This window comes from Ixodes scapularis, unplaced genomic scaffold, assembly GCF_016920785.2.
Source record: "Ixodes scapularis isolate PalLabHiFi unplaced genomic scaffold, ASM1692078v2 PGA_scaffold13__105_contigs__length_92229423, whole genome shotgun sequence".
Lineage (NCBI taxonomy): Eukaryota > Metazoa > Arthropoda > Arachnida > Ixodida > Ixodidae > Ixodes > Ixodes scapularis.
The window spans coordinates 50,432,854-50,449,690 of NW_024609839.1; the positions used below are offsets into that span (position 1 = coordinate 50,432,854).

The 16,837-nt window shown below is 48.3% G+C and overlaps 1 protein-coding gene across 1 annotated transcript in view; it reads left to right on the top strand.

The window, feature by feature from the left end:
* The window catches only part of LOC8026766 (F-box/WD repeat-containing protein 7), a 32,686-nt gene extending 16,440 nt beyond the window's left edge, over nt 1-16,246 (top strand). Inside the window, exons 7-11 of the mRNA XM_029970022.4 lie at nt 566-841; nt 5,077-5,372; nt 7,624-7,819; nt 9,882-10,122; nt 15,253-16,246. Coding sequence (XP_029825882.1) covers nt 566-841; nt 5,077-5,372; nt 7,624-7,819; nt 9,882-10,122; nt 15,253-15,518 — 1,275 coding nt within the window. The 3' untranslated portion in view covers nt 15,519-16,246. The remainder of the gene's footprint in view (nt 1-565; nt 842-5,076; nt 5,373-7,623; nt 7,820-9,881; nt 10,123-15,252) is intronic.
* Nucleotides 16,247-16,837: the final 591 nt, after the last annotated feature.

Below are 16,837 nucleotides of genomic sequence, written 5' to 3' on the forward strand. Positions count from 1 at the left end.
TTTTGGTGAAGAAGGAGGAGCAGTAGAGCTGTAGCTTCTGTTCTTGGTGGTGGCTTTCCAGGCGAGCGATGTGATCTTCTTTCGCTAGCAAATTTGAAGCGTTCGACGCAGTGGAACTTTAGGCGATAACGGCTTCGCGGCAATTGCAGAACCAGTCGCGCTGCCGCACACATCGCCGCTCGTTCTGCTCCCGCTCTTCTTCCTCGGAAGAAAGGTTACCAGTGGCAACCAGTTGTTTGGCTGCCACTGTCGCTCATAGGTGGCGGTAGCTGTCCAGAGTTTGGTGTCATCCTTTCTAATCCGGCGGACACGATCCTGGGGAAACTAGCCCTTAGCAGCTCCGCCGTAAAAAGAAAGCTCCAAGAGCAGTGTTCCCAACTCCAAATATGTCTCGCAATTTAAAGAACATTTTATTTCTTTCTTTAGGGCAGGGGGGGGCGGGGATTTGTGATTGCGCTCTTTTTTCTGAGGTCGCGAGATAGCCTCGGCGTAGAATGTCCACGTTGCAGACCGTCGTAAGCGGATGTTGGACAAGGTGTGACGGTGGCGACCTCTCCGTCCCCAGCTGGCGCTGTACGTGCTGTCTTTCCTGGAGCCCCGGGACCTCCTGCGGGCGGCCCAGACGTGCCACTACTGGCGCATCCTGGCCGAGGACAACCTGCTCTGGCGGGAGAAGTGCCGCGAGGCGGGCCTCGAGGACGTCAAGGAGGTGCTGGGCAGAAGGGTGGCCTCACCCCCGTCCCCCGGCGGGGTTCCGCCCCCCATCCCCTGGAAGCTGGCCTTCATGCGCCACCACTACGTCGAGATGAACTGGCGCTGCAAGCCCATACGCGAGCCCAAGGTGAGGCAACGCTCCCGCGGCAAACGGGCAGGGGACACCATAGCTCGTTTCACTTCGTTAGTGGGCTAAGCCGGAGCTGGGAGCACCGACGCTTTGTCCCGGACCAAGTGCTCTCGAACTTTCTGGCCTCGAGGAGCCACTCCCAGTCTCGGCATTGAAGCAGTTGAACTGTTCAGGGGCTCACAGACTTCGTATGCCTCAGTGGATAGCTTAGATATGCTGAGATAGCGCTTGACCTGGAAGAACACTTTACCTAGGGGCAGGGATGAGAACATTTATGAGTTTGGGGAGCTCTTGAGGGTGTTCCAGGAGCCCCTTTTGTTTCCTAGGAGTCCGGTCTGAGAAGCCATGCCCCGAACGACTGTTGCCTTGCACGAGCGCGTGTGCTTGACAGAAATGCCGAAAGATTGTAGCTTCTGCCACACTCGTGCTCGAGGCCACTTGTGTATGCATACTTGAAAACGCTCACTTACGTTTGCTTGCGACCGAGTTCTTGCGATCTCTTACAATAGAAGGATGTGCTCAGAGCTGTATATAGAGAGAGTTTGGTCGATGGGAGGAGCCAACAGAAGCCGGGGTGGATCATTGAAAGTGGCGGCGCCACCGTGCAGCATCTTTCTTCTGTGATGATCCTACGAAAGTAAAAATATCTGAGATCACCTTGAAGAAGGCGCATACAGTCAAACCCACTTATATCGATCCCACATGTAACGACCTATTGGTTATAACGACCTGCTTTCAGAAAATCGTTGAATCCTGCTAGAACAAAATTGAAGGTGCATAAAAAAAAAATTCTTTGTAGCGAAACTTTTGTTGTTGTGAAATTCACGAAATAATGTCATGCCCGAACTGGTAAAGTACAAAAATCTGTACAAACCATGTGTACATAGCCTTGTCGAGCTCTTTGTGCGCCGACGGTGCAGTTTCTTTCGCTTGGCCGACGTCCCCGTTGCAAGAGCCTTTTCAATTGCATCTTTCGGCTTTAGGATCGTCGACAAAGAACTCAGAGAAATTCCAAACTTTTCCGCGATGACAGCTTTTTTCTGTCCACTTGCAACTTCGACCAGGATGCAAGCTTTTTTTTTCTAAAGATAAAAGCTTCCACGTTTTGCTTGGCGGTGCCATGTCCAAAAAGCCCGCCTACTGTATTGACAAAAGGACAACTGACGAAACAAAAAAAGACGACCGAGCCTCGGCTTTGGATAGTCTGCAGCAGAGGATTATCAAGCCGAGAGCTAGGGTGCAACCAACATTAAAGGGCAACTCCGCTTCATTTTTGGTTTTGAAAAAACAATGCAGTCCTCTTCAGTATCGCCTGGGAAGACCACACGTGAAATCTTACGACGCAGTTCTGTCTAAATGTTTCTTAAACGGTCCGGCAAGCTTTGCAACTCGCCAAGTTGCCGAAATCGGCTGACTTGAGCGGGCGAATTCAGGCGCAACCAACAGCGCAGTCAAGGCTACGGCATGGGCGGAGCCAACATTGAGCTGAACGCCATCTACATGGCCCCCTTTTGCTTGTTTTCACTTCTCCGGGCGAGCGTGGCGCATGACGTCAGCAACGTTGCCTCTCGGCGCTCAGCAGTGTCCACGTGATTGGCGTAACGCGCCTGCGCAGCGCGTTTCTTGGGAGCCGTCCTGCCGCCCGCCGTGGTCCCGCCGTTACCGCCGTCTTCCGCGTCACAACCGCTGTCGTCGTCTCACCGATTGTGATTATTGTCTTTCGGAGTTTCGTCCACACTACGGACACCACGTGCGCGCACACTTATGCCGCAGTTGTGCAGACGTCGTCGAATGCCGTAGACACCAAAACGTGTCGAAAAGTGCGGTGCAGACGACATTCGCGTCTGCCACACGCCCGCCCCAATCCCGCCCGTCGTTGGGCCGAGGATCATGTGACATCTCGTACCACGTGATGGCCATGTACTTGGTGACCCGAGTCCAATGTTGCCGGGCGGAGCCAAAGCTTCGGTTTCGATTTCCGCTCGTGTTGAAAATCGGATTTAAAAATATATATCCCGTTTTTCACGAAGCAAACGACGTAGTGTGTTTTACTAGGGCTTTTTAATTCGAAATCAATCATTATCCGGAAATCTTCGGAATTGAGCGGAGTAGCCCTTTAATGCAACAGCAAAAAAAAAAAAAAAAAAGAGCCGGAAAGGCCAGCTTTATTGTCGTCGCCATTGAGTAATGAGTAATGGTGGCCGGCAGGCGCGGTCCACGTTGCGTTCGGGTTCCGGGGATTCTGGCTATTTGTGGCAGTTTCCGGTGGTTCAACACGTGATTTAAACTTTATAGTAGACGTATTTTATGTGCCAGAATGCACCAAAGTGCTCGGAGATTTGTTTTTCGTACGAACATTAAACTTTCGAACTTGGAGTTGCTCTGTAAAGTTTCGTTCAAGTGGAACGGCACAAGAAGCTAGCTGTGTACGCTGTAGTGAGAATTTTTATGCATTGACTCCTATGGACCGTTGACGGGGAACTGAAAAATGTTCGTTGAACCGGAAATTTCGTTGAAGCGGCGTTCGTTGAAGCGGGCTCGACTGTATACGAATTCAAGGCCCTACACATTGAAATTGGTCCAAATAAAAGGACCGTATTTTAAAGCATCATGCTGTTAGAACGAACACTCAAAGTCTGCTTTTAGAAGGAAAATAAAACTTTCATGCGTGCGCAAAAAAAAAAAAAAAGAGTTTTGGGTGCGGCGCTTTGGGAGACGCTCAAGGTCATTTCCAAGGCAGCGTGGCATAGTATTTTGCCGTCGAGGAAACAATACTGCAAAAGAAAAAGCGCCCTCCCTGGGTCGCTTAGTGTTGATTGTGAGTGCGTGGGCAAGAGAAGAGGAGAAGGAGGAAGTCAACTCTCACGCCGTGCTGCCTTCATTCGTTCTATGTTTGCAAACTCTGTATTCAACTCAAGAAAAGCTCAACGCTCAGTATAAGGTGGCTAGCCCCAGTGCCATCGTGACTGTTTGTTTATTTTTAGCATTTTGGTATTCGTGTCATGCACATTCTCTGGTGTCTACAGATTCGTGTCTGTCGTTTTAAGATAGGGAAAAAGAAATAAAAAATCCACTAGGAGGCTCTATTTAAACGAAAGGGCATCATGTTGGCGGAAAAAGATGACAACGGAGCATCACGGCGTGGCCAATCCCAGCCACCCGACGAGCTCACAAAGTGGTGTTTGGAAGCCGACCCTCCGAGAGGCGACAATCGCGCACTCGTACAAGCGCAAGAAATGCAGTACTTCAATTACCTCTGTGGACAGCGAAGAACCATCGTCTGACAACGGTGACTGGCACGCTGTATTTATTTCATTGTTTTACCTGTGCACTAGAATCGGCAGCAATTTACTTTTTGAATATCAGGAAGCTAAACTTACCTGCGCGTTATATTAGACCCTTTCCGGAATTTAGTCTGGCCACTTTGATCACTATCATCATTCATCTAAAACGGCATATGTGCTATACTAATGGCGGCCTTCTGTTTAGTGATGAATGAAGAAGTTGAAGATGCTTCTAAGGAGATGATTCGAGGCCTATACATTCTAGATGTTAGCGCGGCGTAAAGCAGGAATTGGACGCAAGAGCTGCGTAAGCGTTCATTTTTAACTGGGTCCCAGTCAATGTGTTAGTAGCACACATTCGGCTTCAAAGCCCCTTGATGTACAGAACTCTTTCAAGACGTCTGTGTGGGTTGGCGTTTCGTTCCGACTGCCTGCATTTGTTTCGCCATCGACACTAAAAGAGATTGCATAATAATTGTAGTGAAGTGCACTGTAGTGAAGTGCACATTCTCTTTTACCGTTGACCTTTAAGTGACGGTGCCCCATTAAATACTGCAGACCACAGGTTCATTGCCGCCATTAGTATAGTAAAAGATAAACTGCCATTTGAGTCACCAGATGGCACTGGATTCCGGAAAGGGTCTATTGAAGGCGCGTTAGAATTGCGCAAACACATATACAGCTCTGAATGCACTGGCACCCCCTATGAGGCGACCCCTGGAACTGCATTTCGCTCGAAGGTTTTGCGGCATTTGCGAGATCAGATGTGTGTGTCGGCTACAAGAAACTGTTGTTTCTAGTATTGTCGGAAGTTTTACGAGCCAATAAAAAAAAAAAAGGTTACCAGTTCGAAACGGTTTTTATTCGTGACAATGAACCTGTGCGTGCGTGGCCGGAATGCCCTGTCGTCCCCGTTTCTAAGAGTGCCCGCGCGTTGCCTCGGTGCAGGTGCTGCGAGGCCATGAGGACCACGTGATCACGTGTCTGCAATTCTCGGGCAACCGCATCGTGAGCGGCTCGGACGACAACACGCTCAAGGTGTGGTCAGCCAGCTCGGGGCGCTGCCTGCGCACCCTGGTGGGCCACACGGGAGGCGTCTGGTCCTCCCAGATGGCGGGCTCCCTGGTGGTGAGCGGCTCCACCGACCGCACCCTGCGCGTCTGGGACGCCGACACGGGCCACTGCCTGCACACCCTCTACGGCCACACGTCCACCGTCCGCTGCATGCACCTCTGCGCCAACAGGTGAGCGTTCCTGCGGCGGCCATCGTCGGCAGGGTTTTGTGACGGGTCCTCGGGCGCTTTTCCCTTAGGGAAGTCGTGATGTCATGTAACATTGCGGTGTTGCATGGAACCGGGCTGTCATATCGTGGTGGCACGTAACAACGTGACATTTGGCGAAACATTTTTTTTTTTTTGTCGTGACGCTAATTTGAGTAGGAATATTACTCCGCTAAAATTAGCCGGAAAAGTTCCCTATCATGTTTACTAGGGAAATTCCTACGTACAGTGCGGTCAGGTCTAGTCTGTGTGCAGTAGAGTACATAGCAAGGTGTGCAGTGCTTGGTTGCTGCTGGAGTTAATTTCTAGGACATGGCAAGGAACTGGAAACTTTTTAAGACGAAAGCCTTTCATTTCGTCGTTTACCCTGAGACTGGGGGGTTTTTTGAAGAGCAGGGGCGCTAAACTCGTCAAACAAAGTTTGGGCCGAAGTTCACGGAACGCACTGATTGGACTATCCCGACGATGACTTCGCGCTTTTTTCGCCGGCGTCCACGTCCAATCGGCGCGCTCCGCGAACTTTGGGCTCCAACTTTGTGTTCGACGAGTTTAGGGCCCCTGAAGTAACAGAAGTACTTCTGTTACTTCTTTTTTGCTCTTTTGAAGAGCAGAAGAGCAGAAGTACTTCTGCTCTTCAAAAAAAAACCCAGTCTCAGGGTAAATGACGAAATGGTTGACTTCCACCAGCTAGCCTGTACTTTGACTCTTTTCAGGAAAGCCTTACAAGTATGGGAATAAAAATATGTCATCAAGCATGCACCACTTAATCGTATGCTCAAGGACGACGCCGTCCTTGGCGTCGTGCTTGAGGTTGTCCTAGCTGTCGTCCTCTAGGTGTCTTTCTCGCCGTCGTCCTCTATGCATCGTTCTTGACGTCCTAGATGCCGTCTTCGATGTCGTCCCAGAGGTCATCCTAGACGTCAGCTTGGCAACAATATCTAGGGCATCGTCCTGTACATTGTCCTAAACTTTAATATGTGTAGAAACATTACTCGAAAACATTTCTCCCGCGGGACTACCTATAATGCCTTCGGCTTTTTACACATAAGCAGTCTAGGGTATCCTGTAATTTTTTACATCTACCCGATTTGGTCGACTTTGCTGCGTTTGGTGCCTGCCACAAAAAATTAGTGGAACGTTTTTCTGCGCACCTGAAGCGCCGTTCACACAGTTCCAACCGAGTAGGACCTCGAGAGGCAAGAGTGGTTTCTAAGCCTCTTGCGACTGCGCAGGATCAGGTGCACCGCTGTGGAGCAGGTCCTACGCAGTCGCAAGAGGCTTAGGAACCGGTCTAGTCAATCTCGGTCCTACTCGGTTGCAAGTACGTGAATGGCGCTTAAAGTTACAAATTTTTGGGCTGGGTTCCTCACAGTACCTGTGAATATTCCTCGAGCGCGAAGATTATCTCTGTCGTCCCATAGTTTTTCAGATCGCCATTTTGAGTTACTCTTACACACATCTTATAACACTGCCCACTTGTAAACATTGAAATTGGTGCAAGGCTTTATCACGCATAAGATCTATTTCACTCATCACAAACCATGCATTGATGCTCGACTATGATCTGCGACTTTGACCCAGATACTGCCACCTCCCTCCTGGACATGTTAACATGTCCTAAGTAAAGCAACAGAGATTAGTCCACCATGGCTCAATCCATCCTAGTAAGTCAATTTGCTCGAATGTCACGACAGTGGCAGATAACTTTGCATTGCGGAAAACAGAGCAACAAAGATTCGAAGCACGAGGGAGGAGAAATTACTAAGACCGAGTGTCCCTTGTCCTTCGTATCTTTTCGCACTGTTTTCCCGTGATGCATTCGTACCGACCAGCCCAACTCTCCATCGTAATAACCTTGCAAGCATTTTCAAACCAGTAAAACCGAATTCCAATGATAGTGCTCATACGGTGCCTGTCTGCTTTTGAGGTGCGGCAACACTAGTTTGCGCCGTGGATGAGAAATTTAGCCACTGCAGTTCAACCGCTAGCCTGGGGTCTTTTATCGTGCATTGCGCGGTAGCGATGCACGACGGCACGCCGGTACGACGCTCGTCCCGATCGAGACGGGTAGGGATGGGGACAGAACCCACGATACCCGAGTTCTGCAGCGCGAGCATTTTCTCCATGTGCTGTGAGCATTTAGAAAAAGACGTCTTTGTACCAGTCCGACCGTTGTGCCAGGGGTCGCAAGTGACGCGCCTTGTTCTTCCTGCAGGGTGGTGAGTGGATCTCGGGACGCCACGCTCCGGGTCTGGGACCTGGAGACGGGTGAATGTCTGCACGTGCTGGTGGGCCACGTGGCGGCGGTGCGCTGTGTCCAGTACAACGGGCGCCTGGTGGTCAGCGGGGCTTACGACTACATGGTCAAGGTCTGGGACCCACGCCGGGAAGAGTGTCTCCACACGCTACAGGTGAGCCCTCTCTTCGTCTAGCAGCGGTTTGAGACCTTTGATCCCATTGGCCATGACCGGGATTGCGCAAATATTCAAATTTTCGAATGGTAGTTTCGAATGATGCGCTATTCAATATCCACTTCAAGGTGAACTGCGATATTTGTGTTTTTTTCATGTGCCGGTCATGGCGGCGTGCTTTTTACTGAGCGCCGGTGACTGCAGAAAAGCAACACCTGCAGATGCGAGCTTCGCGGGCGTTACTTTTTCGCAATGCAACGGTGCTTGGTGAAAGGCGCGCTCGATGGGGCTAACTTGCAGCGATCGACACTTCGAAAAGTGCAAATATCACAGTCGCGTGCTTAAAATGAATGTGGGCTTTTATGGTGGGACGGCACACGTGCACGCCTTGTATATTGTAAAAAGAACGGAAACTTTGTGAATGCCTGCTATTGCGTATGAGTACGTGTTATGCGCAGATGCCCCTACAACCTGCATAATTATTCGTGATTGAAGAAAAGATATTGCCATTTCGATGTAGCCATTGGATTTTCTGTGGCCACAGTTTTTATATATGGTATGACTAGAATTTACTTACCTTAGAAATGGACCAATGTAAGCTTGGGAACAACCTTCACGAGTTTGGCTGAGTATTCGATATTCGATTAGAAAATATTTGACCCAAACCACTATTCGCAATGAATTCCTTCAAGCTGAGTCTACTATTCACACATGCCGAGTTATTATAGTAAAACCTCATTAATATCTTCTTGCTTGATGCATTTTCTTTGCTTTTTGGGACCATGTGACAGAACACATTCTTCCCCTGCCCTCAAAGAAAAAAAAGTTTTTTTGTTTAATATTTAGGTTGCAAGACTCGTTTTGAGTGTTTTGAGGTGCTTCTATTCCTAAGAACAGTAGCGTTGCTCTCCATGCTGAGTGAGCTTCGTAGGGCGCTTTTCCTTTGGCAAAAGGCACGCCGAAAGCACCCTTAAAAGGTTTGCAATTTATAAAGCATGGTTACTATGGCAAGCCCCCTACCAGTCGTGGGTGCGCTATCAGTGGAGACGTGTCACAGTCCCTTGCCATGTCATATTGGCACCTAATATGACATTGGCATGAAGTATGTAAATGCAAAACATTTACCCGGCGTATTGAACGCACCCCCCAAATATGTGCTAATTTTTGGGGGGGAAAAAGTGCATTCATTATGCGCGTAAATTGCTTGGCAGTTTGATACTTAAGCCTCCATGTTCTGGCGGAAAAAAGAAACCAGGCGTTGGATTGCCAAAACAATGTGTAAGGCTTGTCAAAATATTAGGCACTGGAGAAAATTGGCCATCTGCGTTAAGGAGGGACACGACCCTAAAATTCCCAATTTTCGGCAAAAATGTGTTTTTCAAACGTTGCAGTTTTGGCACCTCTAACTATAAATGAGCAATATGGCGAAATTTTATAAACTTCCGCGGCGGCATTACCGGGAAAATGAACATTTTCAATGCTTTCTCGCACCACCTGGTTCTGCTCCTCCCGCTCCTGCATGCTGGATCCGTAGCTCAATCAGCAGCGCACTTGGCTTCCACGCCGGTGACCGACAATTGATCCCTGGCACCGGTTGCCATTCTTATTTGAGGCTCGTTTAGCGCTTACGGTGTGGCCAACCTGCACATATTGTGCTTACTTGACTCCCGAGGTTGGTTGGTTCTGTAAAGCCACCACCTTAAAATGTAATATTTTTCACTTTACATCTTCATTTTGCTGGTGCGAGCTTCCCCAGCTCTAATTTCAGACCGTCAAGCCTGTAACCCGTCGGGACCAAGCTGTACTGCTCTCCCTATCGCAACATTTGACGTCATGTTTCTAGTGCGGCCAGTAGAGCCTCCCAGTCCAACCTTAAAAATTTAATAATTTTGGGAGAAAAAAAAAAAAATTATTGTGACTGGTAATTTTGGTTTCTAGTTACAGATGTGTCTACCGATATGTGAAACCCATTTCGAAACAAATCGGTGACTATCAAAATGTCGCAAAACTTAGCGGTTCTGGTTCGGAACGTGCGTGAAAAGGGTGCATGTCTCTTGCACAGGGCCACACGAACCGGGTGTACTCGCTGCAATTTGACGGAGTGCACGTGGTGAGCGGCTCGCTGGACACCTCGATCCGGGTCTGGGACGTGGAGACGGGCGCCTGTCGGCACCAGCTCATGGGCCACCAGTCGCTCACCTCCGGCATGGAGCTCCGCAACAACATCCTGGTGTCCGGCAACGCAGACTCCACCGTCAAGGTCTGGGACATCCTCACGGGGCAGTGCCTGCAAACGCTTGCTGGTACGTTTTTTTTTTTTTACTTTTCTATTTTAAGAAAGGACACTACCCAAAAGAGTTAGCTTTTAAAACTTGTGCTTATTATGAATGAAATTTACTGTATATACTGGCGTTCCAAGACAGCATGCAGTGCAAAGTTTCATCTGTGTAGTACATGAATTCTGAAAGAAATTATAGCTGTTATCAGGAACACTATTGCTAGGAAACTAATGTAATACTCAACATTTTTCTTCACTAGATAGCAGCAGAATGCCTGGAGTGTGCAACTGGGAAAACAAAATTTGCAAAAAGTAATTTATTTTATGCTAACATAGCACTGAAAAATCGAAGAAATGTTTTGCTTATTACGCCGTCGACAAAATCTGAACATCTTTTATCAAGACATTCACAAAGTAAAATCACAACGCCACATTTGCATTGCCCGTTAAATTTCAGTCAGGAACAACAAGGAGTTTTCCTCTACTTCTGTCCCGTTACCAAATGATAGTTTGCCTAAAGTAAAATTTATTTCAAAAAGCGGAGCTGAGAAAAATGTGTTCAAAGTGCTTGAACTTCTACTTTTTTTTTAATAGACTATAAGTGCACAGGCGAGCTGGTGGTAGCTAATCATGTTGTTTAGTCGAGGGAACAGACAAAGAGACATATCCTTTGTGTCTGTTCCTTTGACTAAAAGTTCTTTCCTTTTCTGGACCACTGTCTTCGGTGTTAAACGACACGATCACCGTTTTTTGAGCATTGTTGGACCGTAAATAATTTATAAAAAAAAAAACAACTATGCATTGCAGACAAATGGAACTTTCTGGAAATACCCTCTAGATGTCGGTAAATGTAAACATGGCATTTGTAAAAATCTAATTCTTTTTCAGAAATTTTTTTTTTCTTTGTAGTGTACGTCTTTAACACGGAATGCTTTCAAGGGCTGGGATTCCTAAGAAAGTGTAATGGGACGCCACGAAAACCGTCGCGAAACGAGCGGCACGTTGCTTCGGAGGACAATCTGTACAAAAGAGCGATAAATTAAGAAGAAAGAATGAAATTTTAAAGGTGCCCCTACGGAGATCGTACACACAATTGTGAGCCCTTCGTTCGACCGCCGCACAAAATAGCAAGCAGACGCAAAAGTTAGCTGGCCTCGCCTCTACTAAATGTGTGAAAGCTGGCATGCTGCATTACGGCGTTCAAGCAGTTCACGGGAGGAGACAAGAAAGTATCCAAGACGTGCCTACCATCACACAAAAAGGAACCAGAGTGTGGAATAAAATAACACACTATAATGGTGTAACGAGAGAACAATAAAAATAAACCAATGTCACCCTTAAACTGGAGAATGCCACAGAAACACATAGTGTGTATGCAGACTTTATCCGTAGAATCGAGATAAATCGAGCATTTTTTTTGGTGACAGCTGTCATTGGCAAGGTTTTGTAGCAGGTCCCGGTGTGCGTGCAGGGTATGGTGTGGCCCGCCACGTTTAGCGGGAAATGCGATTAGTGAGGGATCGCACCGTCGTGCAACTCTCCGGCGTTGTGCGGGGCATTTTCCCATTAAATTTTGGTGAAGAAATTGCAACGTCGCACGAAGCGTTTTTTCACCAATTTCAGCAAGAAACTTCCTTCACCGTGTGGCGGGGAAGTTACGACTTCACACAACGTTACGCGATTATGCGACAGAGCGGCATCGCGTGACATCGCGATTTCCCCGCTAAATGAGGCGGGAAGTGTTTCCTCGCTAAGTTTAGGGGGAAAATTTCGAGGTCACAGGAATGTAACCTTGGTACCTTTGCCAAATTTTGAATGGTGGCGAAAAGTGTATACAGTCTGTGGGCAGCAGCGCAAAGCTTCTTGGCTGTCGCCCCAGTTCATTCGCAGGGCACGACAGGAACCTGCTACAGTGTAGACCGCATATAACGTATGTCGCGGGAGTCGCGAAAATCCACACTATAAGCGGTACCGCGTTATAACCAAAACATCAATTTTTCAGGCCAAAATACATGCCATGAGACAACTTACCTTTGTAAAAGAATTTATTTTATGTTAGATGAAAAATAAAGCTTAGTTTGAGGAAAGTCTTTATTTCACCAGACTAGTACAGTTCTGTCTCAAGTGTGTCACACATTTTGAAAGAAATTAGCGGCTTTTGCCTGGCGCAGCCTTTTAACCCGCGGACGTCCGTCCGCGGGTTGCGGACGGACGTTGCGAGCGTTCAGGATTGCTAACCCTAATCAATTTTCTCCGGAGATGAAAACGCGTGAAAAATCGCATCCTTCATACAGTACGCGCCAGGAATACCTTGAACTTCAGCACACGCATGAAATGCGCCAAATAAGAAATCCGGGCGATGTACTGTAGTCGAAGTAAACAAACACGACGACACGGGCGTTTCTGCCGTCTTGAGAGCGCCGCCACGACATCGCCGCACGAGTAGGTGAATCTTCCCTTCTAGTACATGCTGGGTTATCATAGCGACACACAACGAAAATTCACAGTCAAGGATAGCGCTTTTACGCAGAAAGATGAGATGAACTCCGCCTACGACGACGATCACAACCGACACCATGTTTGCGGAGAAGCAGCCGGCCCGCGGCCGGCACGCAACGCGCGCGAACACTTCTCCTCGATCTGCGATTGGTCTGTCGGTGCGGCTGTTTCTTACGCAGCGGAGGTAGCGGAGGGACGCACGCACGTGAACGACACGTGCGTGCGTCCCTCTGTCGCTACGGCGACTGAAGCCTCTCTCTTCGCTTCTCCCCACTTCTTCGAGCAACATCCTCGCCCCGCGCCGTCAGCGCCGTTATCTAGTGTCGCACAGGGAAGCGTGCCCGCTGCTCCGGTCGTCGGCGCGGTCGGCGGGCTGTGCCAAAAACCGCACCACAGCCGGTATTTCCCTCCGCGCGCCTGCATTTTAAGCGGTATGTAAATACATGGAGTTCTATGGGAGGCGAACCGGTGGTTTAAAAAAACCGCGTTATACACGGTCCTGCACTATAAGCGGTTACGTTGTAAGTGGTCTATACTGTATCGTTTTTATAGCCGCGTCCCACTAGAGCGACAGGCAGCAACAAACGACAGCGACACACGACAACGAGCGACAGATGACACTGACAGAGAGCCTGTTTGTCGGAGTCTGCCGTCCCACCTGGCATACACGACGCAGAACACGGGGGAAAGGAAACTTGTTTCCTAGTGGGACTGGAGTGGTCAACAAAACACTTCAAAATACACAGACAAACAGAGTCTGGCGACGCAATTTTCGTATATTGCTCTTTGGGCGTAAAACGCGCCGACAAACACGGTGAAAGTGGAGACAAATGCTTTATTTTTTTATTAAAGCTTCCGCTTCTCTTCATTTGCCATTGGCGACTTTCCGTAAACAGTTGTAACAATCGACACAAACTTTTTCCGAACTAGAAATACCCGAATCGTTCCTTTTTTGGTTGTTCGAGGCATTCTAGGTGAGCGCCACGGAATTTCACGCTGTTTTTGAATATGTTTATAACTTCATATTCGAATGATGGAGAGCAGGCGCTTTTTGGTGGATAATACGGCATCTCGGTTATCACAGAATGCGATGACAAGTCTCTCGTCTGCCGGAATGGCTTGCCGCGGAACGTCATGTCCTACTTCGTAGTGAGCGGTCTCACTTTGGTCAGTCCTCGCACATGGGTGTATCCATCCTGATGCAGGGGCGTAGACTTCGGCATCTTGAAGCACCATGTCGCGCACCAAGTTTTCACGAGCAAAACCAGCCACAGCAAATTATTTTTCGCAACACGACTGTTCGCCGCCAGCCAACAAGCCGCGCGCGCGACCACTACGTGCAATTGAGGGACCGGAACTGCGGGGCCGGAAACGAGGAGTGGTCGCCAATGGCTACTCGTTCTGGGAGGAGGGTAGAAGGGTGGGAAGGGAGGCAACAGAAGGCATAAATGGGCGGGGAGGATAAGTTTGTCTTCGAGAGATGTTCCTCAGTGGGACTGCTTGCTACGCTTCAAGTCCAACACAGACAAGAACTCGTTTGTCGGCGCTTGTCGGCGATTGTCGCGGCTGTCGGTCGTTGCAGTGGGACAGTATCGGCGACACGGAACTGTGTGGTGTCGTCAGACAAAAACTGGTGTTTGTCGCTCTAGTGGGACGAGGCTATTAATGCGGAACATGTTACTTGGCCGGCTGCCGGCGGTTGTCAGCAACGCACTCCCGCTACAGAAGAGAATCTCATGAGCACAGTGTCAGCATTTGGCAGCACCTCACGCCCTTGCTGACTGCAGACGATTGACTATATCGAAGATCTCAATGTATTTCCATTTAATTATACCAGGGTTTATTTGATTTAAATCAGATTTATGTGATTTAAATCTGACTAATTTGATTTAAATTGTTGTAGATCTAAAATAGTGATTCCTAATCGCTAGATATATTTTCCAGTATGGCTGACTGATTAATGGATCCGTTCAATTACTGTAAACAATGCGGAAAAAAAGAATTCCTTTATGTTCAAAGTACAGTTTAATTAAAATCTTTTTATTTATATTACCCCCACCATACTAGTGCAGAACCAGCTTGATCTAGTTAGCTATGCAGCTCTATTTGGTTTTCTTTTGTGTCTTGAGTTTCTTGCAACAGGTTGTTACTTTTCTAGTTTTCGTTTCTTTCGCATTCTCGTTTACATGCAGTAAAGCTTTGCTCGTAACTGTCAAACAAAGCAGAGAGTTGAAAAATGCTCAATGTTCCGATTTGCCTAGAAGACCACTGATTTGCGCTCGTTTTCAGCCCAGTATAAATCTTTTCTGCTTGATGATTCTTTGATCTAAATGCAGAGCAAATTTACATAAAAAGGTAAAAAAAAAGTGCAAACAATAAATTTTAAAAATTTTAAAAATATTTTCCTGTGAAAGGTTTTATTTAAGTCGTCACAGTAAAATCAGTCCAATTGAAATCATCTTGAATTTTATTCTCTCCCCTGCTAACCTTGTGACTGCTCTTGACCGTCCGCGCAGAAGCTTAGCCGGTCCTAAACAGTTGCAAAAGGCCTGAAACCAGTTCGGCCGTAAGCGATCGCATGTGCATGTACCAGCTTTGAGCTCTTTAGACTCGCACGTCTGTAACTGTTTGTCGACTGCACGTGGTCCCCTCACAGGCGCCAACAAGCACCAGAGCGCGGTGACGTGCCTGCAGTTCAACTCCAAGTTTGTGGTGACCTCGTCGGACGACGGCACTGTGAAACTGTGGGACCTGCGCACGGGCGAGTTCCTCCGGAACCTCGTGGCCCTCGAATCGGGCGGCTCCGGCGGCGTGGTGTGGCGGCTGCGCGCGTCGCCCACCAAGCTGGTGTGTGCCGTGGGCTCGCGCAACGGCACCGAGGAGACCAAGCTCCTCGTGCTGGACTTCGACGAGCCCAAGTGAAGGGACACGCGGGGCTGGACACCTCCAGCCAAGTGCCAAAGGAGAGCGAACAAGACCGGACGCATTTCTCGTGCCGGCACGGCGGCCGCAACGGACTCACTCGCCGCGCAGTCGCGGCTCGCCGAACCGACCGTCGAACTCGGGAGGTTTTGAGGAAATAGTGCGTGTGAGAAATCTCGGCAGGGGGTTGGGGGGGATGAGGTAGGGGTTTTGGGTAAAAGCGTAAGAGCCTTTCGCTACTTTTTATTATTTTTTTGGTGTGGAAGCACGACGATGGTCGTCTCTCGGAGACGCTTTTTCGACAAACGGGCCTATTTATTTCAACGAGAAACGGAAGCAAATTGGGGGATTTGTGTCTGCGAGGAGTGTTTTTAACGTCGTCGCGCGTTTGCTGAGCCGTGTTGTGTGGTTCGCCGCCGGATGCCGCGAGGTTGGAGATTGTGGGCGGTGGCATTGTCGTAGCCATGTGCCGTTTGTCTGGGGAAAACTAACTTAAAACGAAGAAGGAGTAAACGAGAAAAGTGGCAGCGCAGTGCGCTGCCCTTTGACTGCCATGTTCTAGCTGTACATTTGTTTCTGCCTCGCTAACTTTAATTTCCGTTGCTTTCGTTTCTTGCATTGTACATTTCTGTATACTCTTCTTTTTCTGCTGTGTTCTCTGCAGGTTTGTTTTTGTCTATTGTTGATTTGGAGGCAAAGTAAAAGAAGAAAAATTTGTTTCACCCATACAACAGCTTAAGGTCATTCTTTTAGGATGGTTATTATATGGGACCATACCCATGGTATCTTTCTATGTTCCCTGCAATAATCAGCCACACTAACGTTATTGATCTATAGATAGGAATGCTGCTTTGGCAGCTTACTTGGATTCAGGTATCCGTAGGATGCAAAACCCGTACAAGTAACACATGTGAGCATCTGTAGTGTCTACATTGCTGCGAAGTGTGAAAAGCTGCAGAAGGTTATTCTGTTATAGGCCGACGTACAGTTCTAGCTTTCCACTTTTGACCTCCTACTCCTTCCCTGTATCCTGTCCTTACCTTGCTCTAACTTGGCTCCCCTCGCAGCTTAGCAGGGGGAAGCAGTAAGAGGATTATCTTCCCTGCAGAAAACCGAAGTTGTACGTCGGCCTTTAACAACACTCCTTTCTAGTCTACTTTGCTGGTCTTGCCTTTTCTAGCCTTAAAGCGTACAAGTGACCAAGCATGATCGAAAAGGTGGTGTAAGGATAACATCCTGGTTGTGAAAGCATGAAATCTAATGAATTTGCAAAGAATTCCTATCAAGTTTTTAGTTAGGTCTTTGGTAGGAAGAAACAG